General features: G+C 42.1%; 1 protein-coding gene across 1 annotated transcript in view; it reads right to left on the minus strand.

The window, feature by feature from the left end:
- Positions 1–1,275: 1,275 nt before the first annotated feature.
- LOC109910139 (testican-1) overlaps positions 1,276–23,263 on the minus strand; it is a 115,838-nt gene continuing 93,850 nt past the window's right edge. Inside the window, exons 6-10 of the mRNA XM_031797241.1 lie at positions 21,667–21,786; positions 21,039–21,260; positions 20,718–20,780; positions 7,080–7,217; positions 1,276–5,606 (exon numbers count right to left, since the gene is read on the minus strand). Of these exons, the coding sequence (XP_031653101.1) occupies positions 5,410–5,606; positions 7,080–7,217; positions 20,718–20,780; positions 21,039–21,260; positions 21,667–21,786 (740 nt within the window). The 3' untranslated portion in view covers positions 1,276–5,409. The remainder of the gene's footprint in view (positions 5,607–7,079; positions 7,218–20,717; positions 20,781–21,038; positions 21,261–21,666; positions 21,787–23,263) is intronic.

Genomic DNA, 23,263 nt, shown 5'->3' on the forward strand with positions numbered 1-23,263 from the left:
AAGTGAATCATGTTTTTAGAAATGTTTGCCACATTTGTTGAAAATGAAATACAGAAACCTTTGGCAGAGATTACAGCTGTGAGTCTTTCTGGGTAAGTCTCTTTTGCACACCTGGATTGTACAATGTTTGCACATTTATTAATTTTTGAATTATTCAAGCTCTGTCAAGCTGGATGTTGGATCATTGCGAGACAGCAAAGTCATGCCATAGATTTTTAAGCCAATACAAGTCAAAAATGTAACTAGGTCACTCGGAAACATTCAATGTGGTAAGCAACTACTGTGTATATTTGGCCTTGTGTTTTAGGTTATTGTCCTGCTGAAAGGTGAATTTCTCTCCCAGGGTCTATTGGAAAGCAGACTGAACCAGGTTTTCCTCTAGGATTTTGCCTGTGCTTAGCTCTATTCTGTTTATTTTATTGTTTGCACCAAAATCGTGCTTTGTATTCAGAACATACATCTAATTTCTTTGCCACATTTTTTACAGTTTTACTTTAGTGCCTTATTGCAAACAGGAAGCATATTCTGTAGCGGCTTCCTTCTTTTCACTCTGTCATTGAGATTAGTATTGAAGATTAACTACAATGTTGTTGATCCATCTGTCAGTTTTCTCTTATAACATCCATTAAACTTTGTAACTGTTTTAAAGTCACCATTGGCTTCATGTTGAAATCCCTGAGCGGTTTCCTTCCTCTCTGGCAACTGAGTTAGGAAGGACTCCTGTATCTTTGTGTGACTCAGTGTATTAATACACCATCCGAAGTGTAATTAATCACCATGTTCAAAGGGATATTCAGTCTCTGCATGTTTTCTTTTTACCCATCTACCAATAGGTGTCCTTCTTTGCAAGGCATTGGAAAACCTCTCTGGTCTTTGTGGTTGAATCTGTGTTTGAAATTCACTGCTCGACTGAGGGATATTACAGACAATTGTATGTGTGGGGGGGTACAGAGATAATGTAGTCATTCAAAAATCATGTTTTATTGCACACAGAATGAGTCCATGCAATTATTATGTGACTTGTTAAGCAAATTCCTACAGCTTTTCATTTTTAATTAGTTAGTAAAAATATCTAAAAACATAATTCCACTTTGATATTATGGGGTATTGTGTGTAGACCAGTGACACAAAATCTCAATTTAATCTATTTTAAATTCAGACGGTAACACAACAAAATGTGGTAAAAGTCAAGGGGTGTGAATTTCTGAAGGCACTGTATGTTTGTGCGTCCAGCACAAATGACACCATTTAAATAAGACGCACACAAAGAGAAGGTACAGGACAGGACAGACTTAAATTTATTCAGACAAACATTGTGGAACTGTTACAATAAAATAAAGGTATTTTCAGCCCATAACATCAACATTCCATTATAACTTCAGAAGGGGGAAAATAAGACACTCTAAAACTCACTGCACTATGCTTCTATGGAAAGAGCTTCTGGAGTCTAGCTACATTAAGGACAATCGATTTACACACCTCAGTCTGCAACTGGACAAAGCCACAGAGCCTTCACACGGCAATATATTACCCTTTAACATGAGTCATTTTTTCTCTTTACAAAGTAAAAAATATATAGAGTTAACAAAGAAGACTTTTGCAAACATGGCCATTTATGTGTGTGTTTGAACTAGCATCGTAAAACTGTATCGTGTGTGTGTGTGTGTGTACACTCCCCTACATATTTATTGTGTTATATGCGGCGACATTACAGAATGACATGTTTTATTTGACTGTATTTTCATACATATCAGTTTCACTGTTTAATAACGAACGCACTATATGTATATAGTCCCCCATTTGAAAGTGTCATAAGTATTTGGACAAATTCAACGGGAATAATGATGAGAGTGAAAGCTTGAGAGGCACAAATATTATACCCCCAAACACATGCTATCCTCCGTTACTAATAACAGGGGACGTTAGCATTTTTTGGAGGGGGGGGGGGTATGATATTTACGCCTATGTAACTTTCTCCCTAATCATTCATGATTATACGTCATCACGGTAGCATCCACGTTAATGTAGAAGTGTTTAGAAACATATTCTCTTCTTATTTACAATAAAAGTGACTCCAAAATGACACAATACATTATCTACCATTCATTTCTATTGGGCACAACATAACACGAAACACAACCAAATGCATACTACAAACCTGGGGTGTCACAAGCTTGAGTGCTAGGAACATGGGACCAAATACAACAGTTTTGACTAAATGTCATACACTATAAGTGAATTTGTCCAAATACTTATGACATTTTCAAATGGGGGGGGGGGGACGACGACTATATACATAGCATACTTCCATTTCTAAACAGTAAAATAGATGTGGATGAAAATAGCCTAAAATAAAAGCTGACATTTTGTACTGTCGCCACATATAAAACATTTGATGTCAAATACAAATAGCGAGTATTGAGCCAAATTAAAAAAATTTGCTTCACTGTCCAAATAAATACGTAGGGGAGTGTATGTGCGTGTGTGTATCTGAGGACATTTCAGCAACAGCAAAGGATCTTGGGATTGCATGTAATTCCGCTTCTGTAGACGTTTGAGTGACTTGGGCCAAACAGAGGGAGGGTTACTCAGCTATGTACACAAGCAGGCCAGGCAAGCGAGGGACAGCAGTGGCATCAGGACAGGGCAAGGGTCAGTTATGACATCATGAGAGGGCAAAGGTCAAGGGCAGGTTGATTGCAGAATCAAAAGAAGAGGCCTTACACTGCTACAGCAAGAGATGACTTAATACACACGCGTTACAAGTATGTTACAGGCTGTGTGTGTGTGTGTGTGTGTGTTGTGTTAGCGGGAGGTTTATTGTCTCTCTGGCTGATATACACACAGAGACGTCAGGGTTGAAGATGCACAGGGACAAAACACAAAAGGGTCATCATGCATGCTGTTGACGTGATAAACAAACAACCAATCAATATCAGGGTCAGAGGTCACTGTGATGCAGTGATCAGTTGTGACTAGATGAGTTAATGTTGTGATCTGAAAGGACCAACCGATTGATTAATGGACAGAGGGAGAAATCACCCATCAGTTTTTAGTAAATACACAGATATACTGTATATGAGTGTGGGCATGAGAGAAAGGGATAAAGAGTGGACTGAAGAAGGGAGAAAAGGGAGCGCAATAAGGACAGAGACCAAAAATGGAGGATGGGGATTCGAGAAAGGGAGAGAGATTTGAGGGAAGGAGAAAAAAAAAGCCCCGAACCCAAAAGCATCACTTTCATCCCCTGTGTTCCTCTTCCTGTCCCCAGATTTCCCAGGCTCCTCTGGGAGAAGACTGAGATGAAAGGCTGACTCTACGGGTGTCGACTCCGAACTATAAAAACAAAATAAGGGAAATTAGATGAATGAGAGGAGCGAGAGGAGCGCCACGGCTGTAAAACTCACTCATGCATTCCACCAGCGTGAAAAACAGAGCACAGAGAGAGATAGTGAGAGAGAGGGGAGAGGGAGCGAGAGAAAGAGGGAAAATAAGCGAGTGACAGAAAGAAAGTAAAGATGTGTGAGAGCGAGAGAGAGAGGGAGGGGGGAGTAAAAGGCTGTGAGAGAGGTAGCAGAGAAAGAGAGCGAGAGCGTGAGATTTGTAAAGTGAGCAAGCAGGTTTTGGTCATGACAGACTGTTTTCTAATTAGCTCTGTGCCTGCCTGGAACTACACTTGGAAAACATCAGTGTTGCTGAAGAGTAGAAGAGCTCAGCCATCTATTCTGTAGAGCTGTTGTTTGTGCTATATGGACCAAAGTGTCAATCACAACAGACTCTCACACGTGAATAAAAAATCTGTTCAAGATCGCTTCCCACTGGCCGAAGCACGCAAAAGCAGTGTATCATTACGCTGCATCACAAGCCCAATGAAGCATATAGTGCCCGGTTCAGACCTGTGAATATATGCGTCCAACCATCGAAGGCCTGTCATTATCAAAGTGAAATGTCACTAAGCATTGTGTGTGTGTGCTTATACTGTACCAGTGTAACGCTTATAACTGTTCATAAGCCCGTCTTATGGGTTACGCCTATCTCATCTGGGTTCGTGGGGTAGATACATTACGATAACTGACCTCACTTGACTGCAACCCGAAATATTCTGAAATAAAGCAGGAACTCATTTAAAATAGAAGCTATACTATAGCTAGAATATTTCACTTCTTATGTCACCAATACAAACCACTGGCTACAGAAATCAAACTCTACGACACACAAAACTATTATTAAACATTATTTTTAAACTCCTGCTGCTTTTAATAAAAATCTAAAAAATCTAAGCAAACCGTTAAAATGAAAGAAAAATATATTTGTGTCCGTCTCAAAAGCTGCAGGCTGGTTTGTGGAGGTCTGAAAAAGGTCTGGTTACCTTGTAGGATTTCTCTGATCTGAAATTCCACAGACAAAGTGCTCGTCTCCACCTGAACCAAAGTACAAAACTGTTTAAAATAAGTAAATAATAATAATCAAATGAATGGAAAAACAATATGTATGTTTTGAACTTTCAAGCTGAAGATAGAGGTTGCTATTCAGTTAGTGGCTCACAATGTCGTTTTAAACTTCTAAAAGCTCCATTAGAGGAGGTTTGCACGGCAATAAGACTGCAACAGAACAGAGCGCTGCAGCAGCGAATGTGGGCATTGTCACCAAATAAACCAAACTAAATGTGTATACTCTGGGTTACATATCTGGCTACCCAAACATGTCTTCAGCAGGGGCGTAGTAGGGGAACATGCAAAAAAACACAATCATTCTTGCTGATTCTAGGACACCCTGGAACATTCAATAACAGCCAGAACAATATTCTCAAGCAAAGAGCCTATAGAGTATTCTGGAACCCGAGAATATGGTATTCTATAACATGAGGAGGGAGGACGCGAGTGGAACACAAACAGGAGAACAGCCTCTGACAGAAGGGCCAGGGAACGGAACATACTGTAGAATCTCGCCTTCCTGTTGTGAAGGTATTTACATCAATGTGTCTATGGCCTCAGACAGACACGAAACTCCCAGAAACACAGGCAGATAAAGAGAGAGAAAGGGGAGATGAGAGAGCAAGAGAGAGAGAGAACGAGGCTATAGCAATCGGTGTCAGTCAAAAATGGAAGGGTTTGGGGACAGTTGAAGCAGAGGGTAACACAAGAAAAGAGTCTTTGTTTGAATTGAATAGGTCTCCATTATCTGAAGGAGAGAAGAAGGTGGACACATTATATGAAGGTTGAGTAGGACGGGATTAACGAAGAGTAAGCTTCAATGAAGTTATGAACAAGAGGAAGGAAAAGTCAGTTGGACATGGACTGATGCTGAGGGGCAGGGGGTGGGACGAAGGAGACGCTGGAATGGCTTCAGGTCTGTGCAGAGTTAACGGGAGTCCCTGGTTGGTTGATGGGAGAGCAGGTGGGGGCAGAGCTACCAGACATAGCCAATCTCGTCATCTTTGTCATCTTCCTCGTCCTCGTCATCCTCGATGGCCCCTCTGGGATGGATCCGGCCCCGCCTCTGCTTCTGCCGGCTCCTCCCACTCCGAGGTGGCTCCTCCTCCTGGTCGTCAAGGAGAAGGACGCCACCCCCGCTGCCAAAATCTCCCGAGGTCTCTTGATCCTCCTCTACACGGAGACAGGGAGATAGACAGGTTAGATATTGAGACAGACAGATGGGTAACAAAGAGAGACAGGTAGGCAGGCAGAGAGTCAGAAACTGAAAGACAGAGAAAGAGAGACAACATACGGCTGAGAAAGGCAGACAGACCGGCAGCTAGACCTACAGCCAGACTGACAGACAGACCGACAGACAAACAAGCAGACAAACAAACCAATCCACATACAGCTTCCTTTAATCGAGACGCACTATTCCGACAGCACAATGCACGATGAGTGTAAATAACGTCCTCTTCCTCCAGTGGTCCGTGTGAGCCTGAGCTCTACTTTATCCCAGCTCACCATCTCAAAGCATGAAACCTTTCAAAGGAACACTGTTGAATCCCAAATACATGAGCAGCGAATCAGAGGTAGCCAGAGGCATTCAGCTATAGATAGATAAGACTTCACAGGCTGTTCTCAGGTCTGTCTGGGTGATTACACAGCTTCTATTAGCAGCAGGGTTTACCACACCAACGTTCAGTCTGGCAATTGTCACAGCAGATTAGTCTCCTTGTAAAATGGAACTACGCTTCAGAGATAGGAGTACATGCAAATGCCCAACACAAACAACAGCAACATGACAAAGTCATCGTCTGTTCCTCTAAAAGGCCTGGGGAGTATTTTTTTCGGGGGAGACACATTTGCGCCGTAAAAAGTCTATAACAGAACAGAGACCTTGTCATTGAGATTCCCCGCATGCTTCAGTGGTATCTTTAAAGAAAGACTCAGCGAGCTTGGTGCCTCCAGCACCCCAGATTACACAGGCCTAGATAACACACGCACAGCAACACCTGTATCACAGAGCACACTCATAGAGACAGATGGGACACATTGTAAAGAGAATGCTGGAGGTGTGTGTGTGTGTGTGTGTGTGTGTGTGTGTGTGTGTGTGTGTGTGTGTGTGTGTGTGTGTGTGTGTGTGTGTGTGTGTGTGTGTGTGTGTGTGTGTGTGTGTGTGTGTGTGTGTGTGTGGAAAAGTGTTGGAAAAGTTATGTTGGGTTCACATACTATGTGAAATCTTTTGAATACTTTGAGCATTTGCTCTAGCCTGCCTGGAGTGCCAGTTCGGCGAGATCTTCAGTTTTGGTGCAGGCAAGCTCAATCAAACACATATTACGTATTTGGAATGATTCAAAATAGTATTTGAAGCCAGCTCTGGTACATAGAGTACGAATAATGGTTATATGTGCTTGTGTACATGATTGTGTGTTGGTTGTGTGTGTGTATGTGTATGTGTGTTGTGTGTGTTGTTGTGTGTGTGTGTTGTTGTGTGTGTGTGTTGTTGTGTGTGTGTGTGTATGTGTTTTATGTGTGTGTGTGTGTGTGTGTGTGTGTGTGTGTGTGTGTGTGTGTGTGTGTGTGTGTGTGTGTGTGTGTGTGTGTGTGTGTGTGTGTGTGTGTGTGTGTGTGTGTGTGTGTGTGTGGACTGAAGGGCTTTACCACAGGTGGGGTTGCCCTGTTTTCTGGAGCCGGCGATCTCGTTGCCGTATTTGTCCACACACCAACACTGTCCAGTACTGCCATGACACTGGGTTGACTTAAAGTAACCCTCCTCAGAACAGCGTGGAATGTAGGCCCCTAGAGAGAGAAAGGAAGGGAGGGAGGGAGAGTGTGTAGTGAGGGAGAGAGAGAGAGAGAGACTGTGTCAGAGATAAAGAGAGGCGTATGCATGAATGGGCCTGGTTGGCCCAGGCCCACCAAATCAGGTTGAGTTATTTTGTATTATTATTCTCTACTTGTCAGTGTTCCAAACAGGATATTCTTAGATATATATATATTTTTTATTACCTAAACACAGTACTTGATTTGGGCAGTAGCTCACGGGAACTGCTTACCGGCACCTGAAATTTTATTCAGCTTGAGTCCCTGCACTTCCTATAGAATATTAGCTCAAAAGTATTGTAGAGTTCCTGCACATAAATATAAACAGTAACAGCATCCACAATGAGTACCGTGACCTATTTCAGTCCAAGCACTGGCCAAAACATGCAATTAGAAAATAATGGACAGGTTCTGGCATGTGTCATTCCACACTGATACCATGTGCAGTAAACAGTAGTTATCACTGTGTAGGCTAGGCTTAGCTAGCGAGCTAAAACTCACGAGCCAACTTGGCTAACAAAAACAAGTACAATGGCCGAATAAATCACTGTAAAAAAAATCAAAAATCAAACAAGAGACAGAAAATAATTTTGGTGCATTTGCCACATTAATTTATATTTAATTTTTTATATTTACTAGGCTCGCCTGGCATCTACTCTTCCTTGGGTCCAAACAGGGTTAAAACAATTACATCACAGCCAAACACAAAGCCAAAGACATTATTATGCTATTATGACCCCATTTAGGTTCCGCTTTAAATGACATGCAGCTTATAAAGGCTTCATAAAGCCTTCATAAAGACTACATTAATGTGTTACAAATCATCTATAACCATATGTCATGCTTTATAAAGGGTTCATAAATGTAGCATAAATGTGTGACATAACAACTAATGTCAAATGTGGCATAACCCACTATGTCAAATATGACATAAACCTTTGCTTTATAAAGGGTGGCATAAGCACTGCTTGATAAAGGCCTTATATGTCTTTAAATTGAGGCTTCACAAAGCATTTCTAACCCTGTCATGCATCTTGGTAGAGCATTACAATGCCAGGATATTGGGTCGATTCCCGGGACCACCCATAAAAATGTATTCACGCATGACTAAGTCGCTTTGGATAAAAGCATCTGCTAAATGTTATATATTGTATCATTAAAACATTTCTAGAATGACCCAACTGCTTTCCCTCTTTGGTGCATAGTCAATATTGGACCTGACCTCAACTTCCCCCAAAATGCATTGGTGAGGCTTTTTAAAATCCCTTTAAAAACCCATCCAAATTCCATTCTGTTTTTTTTTTCCAGGTTTCGGATTTCCCCCATTTATGTAACACTTTTTTTTAAATAGAAAAACAACAACATTTCATGTTCTGTGTTCACAACAATGCAACAATTTAACCACATCAGGGGTTGACTTAGATCTTTGTGTGTACTTGCCCTTTAAAACTTCTTACGGCTAGGGGTTCCGCTAGCAGCACCCCTCGACAACATTTCGCTGAAATGGCAGCGCACTAAATTCAAAAATATTTTTTTGAAATATGTAACTTTCACACATTGTCACGTTCATCGTAAGGATCGGACCAAGGCGCAGCGTGACTAGATCATTTTAATCGAATAATTTTACATCAAAACAACAAACAACCAAACGAAACGTGAAGCTACTGATGTGCACTAAGGCAACTATACATAGACAAGATTCCACACCAGAAAGTGGGAAAAAGGGCTGCCTAAATATGATCCCCAATCAGAGACAACGATAAACAGCTGTCTCTAATTGGGAACCATATCAGGCCAACATAGAAATACATAACATAGAGTGCCCACCCCAAAACACACTCTGACCTAACCAAATAGGGAAATAAAACGTCTCTCTAAGGTTAGGGTGTGATAGTACCCCCCCCCCCCCCCCTCCCCGAAGGTGCGGACTCCCGGCCGCAAACATGAACCTATAGGGGAGGGTTCGGGTGGGCATCTACCTTCGGTGGCGGCTCCGGTTCGGGGCGTAGTCCCCGCTCCCTACACTGATCCCTCCGCTTCTGTGGAACCGGACTGTGGATCGTTGCCGGAGGAACCGGACTATGGATCATCGCCGGAGGCTCAGAACTGGAACCACCGCTGGAGGCTCTGGACTGCAGCTCGTCGCTGGAGGCCCCAGACTGCAGCTCGTCGCTGGAGGCTCTGGACTGGGGACCATCACTGGAGGCTCCGGACTTGGGACCGTCGTTGGAGTCTCCGGACTGGGGACCGTCGCTGGAGGTTCCGGACTGTGGACCGTAGTTAGAGGTTCCGGACTGTGGACCGTCTTTGGAGGTTCCGAACTGTGGACCGTCTTTGGAGGTTCCGGACTGTGGACCGTAGTTAGAGCTTCCGGACTGTGGACCGTCTTTGGAGGTTCCGGACTGTGGACCGTCTGTCTTCGGAGGTTTCGGACTGTGAAACATCACCGGAAGCTCTGGACTGGGAACGTCGCCGGGAAAGCTCTGAACTGGGAACTGTTGCCGGGAAAGCTCTGGACTGGGAACTGTCGCCGGAAGCTCTGGACTGGGAACTGTCGCCGGAAGCTCTGGACTGAGAAATGTCACCGGAAGCTTTGGACTTTGGATGCGCACTGGAGGCCTGATGCGTGGGACCGGTACAGGTGGCACTGGGCTGATGACACGCACCTCAGGGCGAGTGCGGGAAGGAGGCATAGGACGTACTAGACTGTGGAGGCGCACTGGAGCGTCCTGGCTGGATGCTCACTTTAGCTCAATAAGTGCGGGGCGCTGGCACAGGACGCACTGGGCTGTGCAGACACACCGGCGATACAGTGCGCAGAGCCGGCGCAGGATATCCTGATCCGAGGAGGCGTACTGGAGGCCAAGAGCGCTGAGCCGGCACCATCCGTCCTGGCTGGATGCCCATTCTAGCCCAGCCAATGCCGGGAGCTGGAATATAACGCACCGGGCTGTGACTGCACACTGGAGACATGGTGCGCATCACTGCATAACACGGTGCCCGACCGGTCACACGCTCCCCACGGTAAGCAGCACGGGGAGTTGGCTCAGGTCTGAACCCTGACTCTGCCAATCTCCCCGTGTGCACCCACCCCCCACCGTGCTTGCCTCGTTTGTATAACTCCACGTAATGTCGCCGTTCCGCTTTCGCTGCCTCTATCTCCTCCTTAGTATGGCGATACTCCCCGGCCTGCGTCCAGGGTCCTTTTCCATCCACGATCTCCTCCCAAGTCCACTCCTCCTGTACATGCTGCTTGGTCCTATTTTGGTGGGATCTTCTGTCACGTTCGTCGAAAGGATCGGACCAAAATCACACCCTGACCTAACCCAATAGAGAAATAAAACAGCTCTCTAAGGTCAGGGCGTGACACACATTAACATGTGCAATTTACCAAATGAAAGATAAACGTTGTGTTAATCTACCCATCGTGTCCGATTTCAAAAATCCCTTACAGCGAAAGCACAACATATGATTATGTTAGCTCAGAGCCAAGTCACAAAAACACACAGACATTTTTCCAGCCAAAGAGAGGAGTCATTCAGTAATGTTTTGCTTCCAAAACATCCTGTGATTTTGCAGAGAGCCACATCAATTTACAGAAATACTCATAATAAACATTGATAAAAGATACAAGTGTTATTCACAGAATTAAAGATATACTTCTCCTTAATGCAACCGCTGTGTCAGATTTCAAAAAAACTTTACGGAAAAAGCATACCATGCAATAATCTGAGTACGGCGCTCAGACGACAAATCAAGCCAGACAGCCAAACAGATATCCACCATGTTGGAGTCAACAGAAGTCAGAAATAGCATTATAAAAATTAAATTACCTTTGATGATCTTCATCAGAATGCACTCCCAGGAATCCACAATAAATGTTTGATTTGTTCGATAAAGTTCATCTTTATGTCCAAATACCTCCTTGTTGTTAACGCGTTCAGCCCAGTAATCCAAATTCATGACGCACGAGCAGACAAAAAGTCAAAAGGTTCCGTTACAGTCCATAGAAACATGTCAAACGAAGTATAGAATCAATCTTTAGGATGTTTTTAACATAAATCTTCAATAATGTTCCAACCGGAGAATTCCTTTGTCTTCAGAAATGCAATGGAACTCAAGCAGGTTTTCACCTGCCATATGAGTTCTGTTATACTCACAGACATCATTCAAACCGTTTTAGAAACATCAGAGTGTTTTCTATCCAAATATACTAATAATATGCATATATTAGCAACTGGGACTGAGTAGCAGGCAGTTTACTCTGGGCACGCTTTTCATCCAAACGTGAAAATGATGCCCCCTATCCCAAGCAGGTTAATTCACTGTTGTTTGGTTTGAGGGTTTACTGTAGCACAGTAATCGCACATAAGTAAAAGACCACAACATTTATATTCTACAGACCTTACTGAGAACTCACTACAGTAATTTTATTGCGGCACCCATAATAGTTTTTGTTCTATAAGCCAATATGTATTACACATAGTGATTCGCACTGGGGGCATTTAAAAACCCAATTTAATGCAAATGTCACTTAAATTTGAACAAATATGAATCATTGTTAATGTTTAGACAATTATTTTTCATATAATTAATAAATACATGTTGTTGATACTTTTATACTATTATGTGGAGGACTTTTATTTTGGAAATTTCTGAAATTCTGTGACCCGGAAGTACTTTTTTTAGTGTTGGTGACAAGATGCAGTTAATGTGATGAGTTTGCAAATCAAATGCCCAATTGTGGTGCCACCGGAAAGCGAAAAACAAGTTAACATTTATGGTAATTTAAATTAGTTTGTAGTAGTTGTGTTGAGTTAGATTACATACTGTCGCTACCTCAGTCATTCTTTCAAATCATTTCGGTGACTACACAGCCATTGCTAGATAGCCAAAATGTAGCTAGCTAACAGGCTCAGCTAAATAAAAATCCCCTAGATACAGCCACGTCTCATAATCAAGTCATGAGATTTGTAAATGAAAGAGGAATATAATAATATGAATCAAATGGAGTTTCTCATCTCCCCATTTAGAGTTTCTAGTGCAGCACATACATAAATGCCCTCATCCAGATGGTGGGACAAAGACATTTCCTAACATACCTGCTCAATTTCTTTGTTGTTACTTTTAAGATTGGAACCAACATGCAGTATTTGTAAAGTATTTGTCATCATCACTAGTTAACCCTCCTGCTATGTTCCGGTCTAAGTTCTCTCTGAAAAATGTAGTTCATTTAATCTGATTGTCATAAGGTTCCATGACTTTGTCCACACAGGGCATCTGAACACACAAAATACATTTAGATGACTTTCATTACATTTTGGGTGTGTTATTTAACTTTTGTACATCTGTTGTGTTATGGGTCATGGGTGAGACTACAACTAGTGTACAAAATGTAGTTCAGGCACATGCCCATTCATCAGATGGACACACTTCCTCTCCCAGACCCCTACATACATGTATGTTTGAGCACACACACACACACACACACACACACACACACACACACACACACACACGCACACGCACACGCACACACACACACACACACACACACACACACACACACACACACACACACACACACCTTCTTGGCTTCCATGGCAACCCTCATGGGAACCTTTCCCCAATATAATCTTTCCCCCACAGGAACCACACCTGTTTGCATTCTCACAAACAATCGCAACATTGTTTTCAATAATATATAGAACTTTTCTCGCAGCTCTGGTATATAAAGCTTTTTGAGGCCTTCTTCACAGTTCATTCTGTGGCAGCACAATGACTAAATTGTATACTGTATGTGAGGCTCTTGATTATATCCTTGATCATGACACTGGTGAGGAGGAGAGAGTCCTTGTTAAACTTTGACACAAAGTAGTCTGTGATAAATAGCACAATATGTTTCATCTGAGTATTTGTTATAGTCAAAATAATCCATATATTATGCTTTTCTTACAAAAAAAACGAGTTGTATGAGCTCAGGTCAATGAGACCTACAGGCCATTAATCACAAATAGAAGTTCAAAACTTGGTAATGTTGACAATAACTTAAGTTGATAAAAAGATCTAACACAACATTAGGCGATAATATATGTAGTATTATGGATTTATAATCAGCTATAATGGGGCGGTCATTGGGAGCACAGAATTAATTAACATGAAACGAACACAACAGGAGGGTTAACACAGTAAAAAAGTCATACTTATGGCTAAACCCGGCCTATTTCCACAATTGATCTTCTTAAAATGTGATTTTAAACCTGACCCTGACCAGGCCAAGGTTAATGTGTTGGTCCACCAGACCGTCATGTCACCTTCATGTCAACCCAACATGTCACCTTCTAGATTCAACATGTCACCTTCATATTCAATCTAGTGGGTTATGTCACACAGTTATGCCACATTTATGAACCCTGTACAACTCATGACATCAGGTTATAGAAACTTTGTAACACATTTCTGTGGTGCTTATGAAGGCATTAGGAAGGCTTTATGAAGCTTTTATGAGCTGAACGTAATTTAAAGCGGGACCCATATAAAATCCACAATACCACAACATTACAGTGTGTGTGTGTGTGTGTGTGTGTGTGTGTGTGTGTGTGTGTGTGTGTGTAGTATGCGTGTTTGTGCGTGTGTGTGCGTGTCTCTCCACAGTCTGCGTTGTGCCGTGACGTGTTGTTTTATCCGTTATATCCACACCCAGGATGTTACCAGTTTCCGAAAAAAATTACTTCCAGCAACGTTTGTGGACTCGCATGTTACATCTACAGTGGGGAAAGCAGCCCCCATCAAGAGCAATTTGATTTACAGGCATTATGGAACAAGATATTGAATATACAACTTATGGAACTCAACAGTCGATTTCATACGGGATAATGAAGAAGGCCTGCACCAATCAGACTAATTTGGTCAAATGACAGCCACCCAGTACCCATGACGGTATTTCTGTGTAACTGTTTTTGTACAACAGCTTAAACGGAAGGTACATGAGGGTTAGCCCTATCCATCTCTCATCGAGGCGCTCGACATTTGTCCCGAAGACGTTTCCGAACATGAACAGGCTTCTTAGAGCCTTCACCACTCTGCCTATCACTGGCTGCGCTGTAAAACGTCTATCCTACACTGTCAACTATCCAGGCTCACAGGCCGCCTGAACAACTTGTCACCTTCATCCTTTGAACGAGAACTGACCGAGTCCTCAGATTATGATGATATCATTTCAACGTTCAACACTAAACTCCGTCACCTTGTGCTGTGAGTCTGACCACAACCCGTAGGCCGATGTTCATTATTCCTTTTTCTTCCACTTGCCTGTATATGGCACTGCTTCATCGTGCTGTACATTGTCGCCTACTGTTATCATTTACATGACCTTTGTTTGGTGTTAGGCGTGTAGGCCTAATATAATGCAAAGAAATCTGATCTGATTGGCCTCGGCATATGGCTGGGCCTCGCTGCGGTCGTTGGAACAGTGCTAGCTCAGATGGCTGCACCAGACCAGTTGGTGGCACTATAGATGTCATTGGCACCGGTGGCACCATAGGATACTAGAGCAATAGCTTTTTGATCAGGTGGACTTTGTCTCGGGTAAATGAAAGTTAGATTTAAATTATGCAGATGAACAACGTGAAACCTTGTGAAAAAAACAAACACCGGAAATATTTCCCAATCTTAACATTAGTCAAATTGACCCCATTAATTGGCATATCATCTCAATACAATAATGTAATACAATAATCTCAATAATGACTTTGAGAATGATTACCTGCATTCAAAGAGCCAATCTACAGCACTAGAATAAACATATCTTGCCTCGACCTTGTGGTGTTGAGAGATAAACATGGTAATGATGTAACTGATTGCACATGAAGGAAGGTAGTTACTACATGATAGACAGCTTGCTTTGTTATACAATTGATATTTTGTCTTTTCTGTCATCCCATGAACCCCGTTCATTGCTACTCACAGCTATATATATATGGCTTTTTAAAACATGTTTAATTTAAGACCTGCCTAAACAAAATTATCAATTTCTTTGTGATGGTGTATTAAATGGATTTATTATGGATTTATTAAGCATTGAGGCATAAGTCACTGTGCTTCTATGGCTATATGCACCACGACACTGTCTATTTAACAAGACAGCTCATAATCCAGTGCTTGAATCACAGTCACACCTATAAGACAATGGAATACAACATCATTAAATAGAACATATCTTTTTTGCTAATTTGATCGTGCCTGTGAAACCGTGATTAAAAAAAAAGGTATATTTTAAAACAATGCCCATGTGCTCATTTTTGAGAATAGCTTGGCAACTGTATGTTTATTATAAACCTGATACTCGTCTATTGGATGGCCTGTCTAATAAAACAATAATGAAACAAAAATACTGCATGGAACTTTGTATAAAGATTTGGAAAAAGTCGCATACATAACATTTTAAAAATTGGTTCTGTACCCTGCCTCAAATACACATGCTGTTCATCAGTCTCTTCATCCATAATTTGACAACGAATATAAGCTATTAATAATATTGTCACACAGACTATTCTCAATTTAAATCGTGTCTACATCTACACTGAACAAAAATATAAACGCAACATTTCAAAGATTTTACTGAGTTACAGTTCATATAAGGAAATCAGTATATTCAAATAAATTCATTAGGCCCTAATCTATGGATTTCACTGACTGGGAATACAGATATGCGTCTGTTGGTCACAGATCAGTAAACAAAAAAGGTAGGTGCATCTGGTGTGACCACCATTGGCCTCATACTGCGCGACACATGTCCTTCGCAAAGAGTTGATCAGGCTGTTGATTGTGGACTGTTGTCCCACTCCTCTTCAATGGCTGTGTGAAGTTGCTGGATATTGGCGGGAGCTGGAACACACTGTCGTACACGTCGATCCAGAGCATCCCAAACATGCTCAATGGGTGACATGCAGGCCAGGGAAGAACTGGGACATTTTCAGCTTCAAGGAATTGTGTATACATCCTTAAGACATGTGGCCTTGCATTATCATGCTGAAACATGAGGTGATGGCAGCGGGTGAATGGTGCAAAAATGAGCCTCGTCACGGTATCTCTGTGCATTCAAATTGCCATCAATAAAATTATATTGTGTACGTTGTCCGTAGCTTATGCCTGCCCATACCATAACCCCACTGCCACCATGGGCACTCTATTCACAACGTTGACATCAGCAAACTGCTCGATCACACAGACGATCCCGCAGGGGAAGAAACCAGATGTAGAGGTCCTGGGCTGGCATGGTTACATGTGGTCTGCGGTTGTGAGGCCGGTTGGATGTACTGCCAAATTCTCTAAAACGACGTTGGAGGAGGCTTATGCTAGAGAAATGAACATTCAATTCTCTGGCAACAGCTCTGGTGGACATTCCTTCAGTCAGCATGCCAATTGAACGCTCCCTCAAAACTTGAGACATCTGTGGCACTGTGTTGTCTGACAAAACTGCACATTTTAGAGTGGCCTTTTATTTTCCCCAGCACAAGGTGCACCTGTGTAATGACCATGCTGTTTAATCATCTTCTTGATATGCCACACCTGTCAGGTGGATGGATTATCTTGGAAAATGAGAAATGCTATAAACAAATTTGTGCCACAAATGTGAGATAAATCAACTTTTTGTGTGCATGTAACATTTCAGGGATATTTTATTTCAGTTTATGAAACATAGGACCAACACTTTACTTATTGCAGTTGTGTTTTTGTTCAGTATATAGGCATATGTGTGCACTGCAATTAGTTCCGCCGATATCCCGGGCGGGATCCAGTAGAACAGACGATGCCGAGCCAATTGTGAACTGGGGCGGCAGGTAGCCTCGTGGTTAAGAGCATTGGGCCTGTAACTGAAAGGTTGCGAGATTGAATCCAAGAGCTGACAAGGTACAAATCTGATGTTCTGCCCCTGAACTAGAAAGTTAAACCCACTGTTCCTAGGCTGTCATTGTAAATAAGAACTTGTTCTTAACTGACTTGCCTAATGAAATAAATGTTCAAGAAAAAAATACAATATGTGTTTCTAGGCTAAAGCCTATGGTTTATTCTGTTTGTGTTGTGTAGTGTCATGACGTTGGCCTGTTGGTGAGGTTTATGACCCCCATAAATACTTCCCCCCCTCTCTACTATACAGAGTGACTCTTGGAAAGCCCTTTGTTAACATAGAGAGTCTGAAAACATTAAAGGGGTGGGGACCAGAACCATATTTCAGAAATCCAACCAGTTGAAAATATGCGTTGGTACTTAAAGAATAGGATATCAGATCAGTTGTCATCTGAGACATTATTACTGATAATTGGATGACATAAACTGTATCTTGGAAAGTCTACACATTCTAGTTATCAGATGCACATAGATTTGTTGTGCAATCTAAATGTTTAAATATGAAACTATTTGTGAAAAGATGAAACTACAGAACTAAGCCAACTTCAGTGTGAGCTTAAAGTATGGCTACTTGGTATGAAATTTGAACTCTTATACACTAAAGAAGTGATACCTCCTAGCTGTTGAGTGAGCAGCAGCAGCTGTAAACGTGGGCCAAGAAAAGGACGGACAACGTATCTCTTCTACCAAACACACGCCTTTACTACAACACATCTTTTCTACCAGACATTCTTCAGAGGACAGGAAGATCTCTGTTGGGCAACATGGCCTTCCATCTACGACCAACCTATTGAAGCACAGCTCAGAGTAAATATTCCTTGCATTTTCCTTTTCCAAATGGGCGGTTATTTAGAATGCATAAGATTCTGTATTTATGATAGCATAGCTTTACAAGGTCCGATCAGAGACCAAGTTCCTTTGTTCCTCAGTCTTCCAGCGCTTTCATTCAAAACCCAGTCCCCTTTCTTTGTGTAACCAGCCATTATATCTGTTCCATCCGCTAGGGACGTTTTCTTTTATGACATAATTAGTAATCAATGTATGACCCATCCTGTGTATGTGTAATTCTGTGGGATTGTTTCGGTATTTAGTAAATAAATAATTAATAATTCAATTGTATTGCTGATTCAACTTGTTAGCCAGGGATCGTGAAGATAACCAAGAATTCTACGACTTCAGATGAGACTGATTGAGACTGATTAAGAATTGACCACTATTGATGTAAAAGATTTCCAGAGTTTATTTGGAAGATAACAGCTCTATAAACATTCTTTCGTGGTGCCCCAACCTTCTAGTTAATTACATTTACATGATTAGTTCAATCAGGTAATATTAATTACAGAGAAATTATTTTATAGACTAGCATGTCATATCACTTAATCCGGCAAAGCAAAGACACAACAGTAGGCTGTGAGTCCCTTGTGAAATACAAAAGCCATGATTTACATTGTTAATAAATGACTGCTTGGTCTACAAAATCAGGTGTTAAACGTTTTGTGTGCGATCGAGTAGTGCAGTAGTAAGAGTAAGGTAGCCTATGTTTTTATTGATAATTCAATTATGATTTGAGAGCTTCAATTTCGGCCCACCTACCAACAAGCGTCTGGCTACGCTACTGGATTGGCAGAGATGAGATGGATAAAAAATACATTTCTAAACAATCCTGTTGTCATGACGTTGCCCTCTTTGGGTATAGCAAGCCCCATCCCCCTCTCCCTGCCTCCCCCTTTCCTCCTAGGCTGCTGTGGTCAGAGAGACGTCGTAAATTCCTGAGGATCTCCTCATGGACACACAGTATAGAGAGAGTAAATTTTCGTAGAGAACAAAGGAATTTCTTCCACCTCACAGAACTTGAGGTACGAACAAATTTCATGTTCTGGAGAAAGTATAAAAGATCGGTGAAGAATCCAGCTACGAACTGGTCCGATTGTTACAACTTGGGGAAGCTCATGGGAGACGGTGTGGCCACATTACCATAGCGCTGTTTATATAATAGCCTCAGATATGAGGTTTACATCTAATTGTTGTATAAGATGAATGAGTGAGTATTATACTGTTTGTAAAATTGTGTAATATGATTTTGGATTGTTTAATGAAGGAAAATACATTTCCCTTTATTTGAACTAAATCAGAGGACTGCCCCTGAGCCCAGTTAGGGTCAGGCATCCTGGGACAGCCCCTTTTCTGCAATTCTGAATAAAACTCAACTTTGAGAAATTATCACCAGGCCATGTTTTTCTTCATTAGGAGAGGACAAAGGTTGTAGACCATTGCTGAATCTTTTAACCATACCACGTAGACTATCGATGTCGACAGAATAATAACAAGTCTTTGATATTAATTACTAGTCTGCAGCTAGGAATTCGGTATCATTGAACGTGAAGAACGACAACCGCCGAAACATTCATTCAATAACAAATGAATTAATGTCACTCTGAACTATCCCCTCTAACCAAGACAGAGAGAGAGAGAGAGAGAGAGAGAGAGAGAGAGAGAGAGAGAGAGAGAGGACGAAACTATCCAACAGAAACAAACTTTTCACCAGCGATCAAGACGACACACTGAGCATAAATATATATATTGATTGCAATTGTTCCCGAATGAGTGAGCATTCATGTGCAAAGGATTAGCATTTCAATTGTTATAATTATCACTCTGTAGTGAGTTCTTAGTCGACCCCCACTTCCCCTTTTGTCTAACAAGCCGCCATGCCGGTTTAGCCCACTAGGGCACATTCTTCTATCATTTCTTGTAACCATATTTACTGTTTGTTTATGCATTTCTGTGAATTACTTAGTTAGTAATAAATAAATGACTCATAGTGAAGACTGGGTTTGTGCAGATAACCAACAATTTACGACGTTTGGAATGAGACTAACGTGAGGTAAAGTAAATAATTCATTAATTTGAAGACTAATTGATCAGTTAAAATATCAGAAAAGTTATTTTAGGAAATGATAACTTTGTAATCTGAATATTTTTCCAGTTGATCGCGTAATACTAATTACAGAGAATCTTTGATAAAAACTATAAGTCTTCAATTTAATGATAGTAAAGACACGACACTGTACTAAAATCAAAATGTACTAAAACTCAATGTGCTCATTGCCATGGTTTTGTAGGTTATTGTGTGTGCATAGGCAGAGGCAAACAACCAATTACTAGTGCCTAAGATGAGACAACAAGCTATACATCCTGCTTTAAAAGGGACCAGTCACTTTCAATAACACACGTGCACGTGCACATCACAGTTCACACACACACACACACACACACACAAAAACCCATTACCCTCCTTTTTCATTCATGTGAGCCAGTCAAAGGCCATTTGTCAAACTGTGTTTTTTCGTGAGTTATAACATTATTATGCATGATTATTGATGACCACTTGGCTGAGGGTTTGAAGGAGTTAGGAGCGGGGGTGTTTGTGTCTGTGCGTGCTATTGTTTGTCTCAGCTGGGTAATGTATTGTGCCTAAATATGTATCGGAATTTAAATATACGGTGCACAATGACCAACAGCCCATGAACAACAATTGATTGACAGCTGTCACTCCAGCAAACTGACCTATGAGACTCTTCCGTCGACCCTGAGTCTGAATCCTGTTCATCTCATTCTGGCAGGGCAGACCTGGAGCAGAAAACACACACACACACACACACACACACACACACACACACACACACACACACACACACACACACACACACACACACACACACACACACACACACACACGCCAGGTTCAAATGTGCAAACATTCGTTTTTCAATCACCAACAAACACCACTCTCTTTCTTTTTTGTTGTTGTCCGTCTTCACCTTTACTCTCTAAAACACTTCCTCCCTTCTCTATCCCTAGCTCCATCCTCCCCTCCATCTCTCTCACCGTCAGGTTTCTGGAAGCAGTAGCACCACTCGTTGTTGGACAGTTTCCCGTCCTTGAAGGAGTCGCAGGAGTTGAACAGGGGCTTCATACACAGCTCATACTTATCCAGGTAGATGGCACTGAGCTCTGATTGGTCCAGCAGGAGGTCATAGTTCATGTCCAGCTTGTTGAACATCCAACCCAGAGAGTCCTTACAGATGGGCAGGATACTGGTGTCAAAACCTTGGGGAAGGGAGAGAGGGATGTTAGCGGGTGGTGTGTGTGTGCATGTGTGTGTGGGGGGGGGGGAGAAGCGTGTGAGTGTGGAGGGTTAGGGGTGTTGGAAAACGTTTGTATGTGTATGTGAGTGAGTGTGTGTTGTGGTGCCTCGTAGTGTCTCATGTTTGTATTGGAGGGGGTGCTTGTCTGAGGCCTTTTCAGTGTGAAACTTGAGTAAAGTGCTTGGAGACTGAGGGTGAGTTTGTTGAAATTTGAGTGTAGAGACATGCTGACTTTAGTTGAGCACAGAGGAGCACTGTCCTCATCCTCTACAGTCCTCACGAGAATTGAAAAGAGCAATGGAATTTCAAATGGCAGTGCCATTTCAAAACAACAAAATAATACACACACAGATAATGGTGTGACTCACGTCCTGCCGCTGAATCAGAGTTGGCAGAGGTTTTGAGGTCTCGGTTGGCATCGAGGTGGAGAACTCCAAACCAGTCCTTCAGTCTGGATGCTAGGCTATGCAGGTCCCCATCACTGCAGACTGAACACACAGAGACAGAGACACACACCAGGGTTAGCAGGGAAGCAGGGAAATCATTTTAATAAAACATACTTTATTTTAAAGCCACATCGATGCAACATGACTGTTTGATAAGGTTGGGGGAAATAACGTCAGCACAATGTTGGCTCAACAATTTTTTTATTTTCCTGGTTGGCTTCTCCTTGACCACACAGAGGACCATCAGACTGCACAGAAGCAGCTGAGTTATATTTCCCTTTCTGTTGCTATAGGAACACAAGCTGGTAGGTGAGTGTGAGAGTGGGTGAGTGATCGAGTGAGAGGGTGAGAGAGAGAGAGATAGTGTGTGTGATGATGATGGTTACACATTCATTCTGCCAGAGTGGTGGATGGTTACACATTCATTCTGCCAGAGTGAAGGATGGTTACACATTCATTCTGCCAGAGTGAAGGAGGGTTACACATTCATCCTGTCAGAGTGAAGGATAGTTACACATTCATCCTGTCAGAGTGAAGGATGGTTACACATTCATTCTGTCAGAGTGAAGGATGGTTACACATTCATTCTGCCAGAGTGAAGGATGGTTACACATTCATTCTGCAAAAGTGAAGGATGGTTACACATTCATTCTGCCAGAGTGGTGGATGGTTAGACATTCATTCTGCAAAAGTGAAGGATGGTTACACATTCATCCTGTCAGAGTGAAGGATGGTTACACATTCATCCTGTCAAGAGTGAAGGATGGTTACACATTCATCCTGTCAGAGTGATGGATGGTGACACATTCATTCTGCCAGAGTGAATGATGGTTACACATTCATCCTGTCAGAGTGAAGGATGGTTACACATTCATCCTGTCAGAGTGATGGATGGTGACACATTCATTCTGCCAGAGTGAATGATGGTTACACATTCATCCTCTTAGAGTAAAGGATGGTTACACATTCATCCTGTCAAGAGTGAAGGATGGTTACACATTCATCCTGTCAGAGTGATGGATGGTTACACATTCATCCTGTCAGACTGAAGGATGGTTACACATTCATTCTGCCAGAGTGATGGAAGGTTATGCATTCATTCTGCCAGAGCGAAGGATGGTTACGCATTCATCCTGTCATTGTGAAGGATGGTTACACATTCATTCTGTCAGAGTGAAGGATGGTTACACATTCATCCTGTCAAGAGTAAAGGATGGTTACACATTCATCCTGTCAGAGTGATGGATGGTTACACATTCATCCTGTCAGAGTGAAGGATGGTTACACATGCATTCTGCCAGAGTGAAGGATGGTTACACATTCATTCTGCCAGAGTGATGGATGGTTACACATTCATTCTGCCAGAGTGATGGAAGGTTACACATTCATTCTGTCAGAGTGAAGGATGGTTACACATTCATTCTGCCAGAGTGAAGGATGGTTACACATTCATTCTGCCAGAGTGATGGATGGTTACACATTCATTCTGCCAGAGTGTTGGAAGGTTACACATTCATTC

The sequence above is a fragment of the Oncorhynchus kisutch genome, linkage group LG19 (assembly GCF_002021735.2).
Source record: "Oncorhynchus kisutch isolate 150728-3 linkage group LG19, Okis_V2, whole genome shotgun sequence".
Lineage (NCBI taxonomy): Eukaryota > Metazoa > Chordata > Actinopteri > Salmoniformes > Salmonidae > Oncorhynchus > Oncorhynchus kisutch.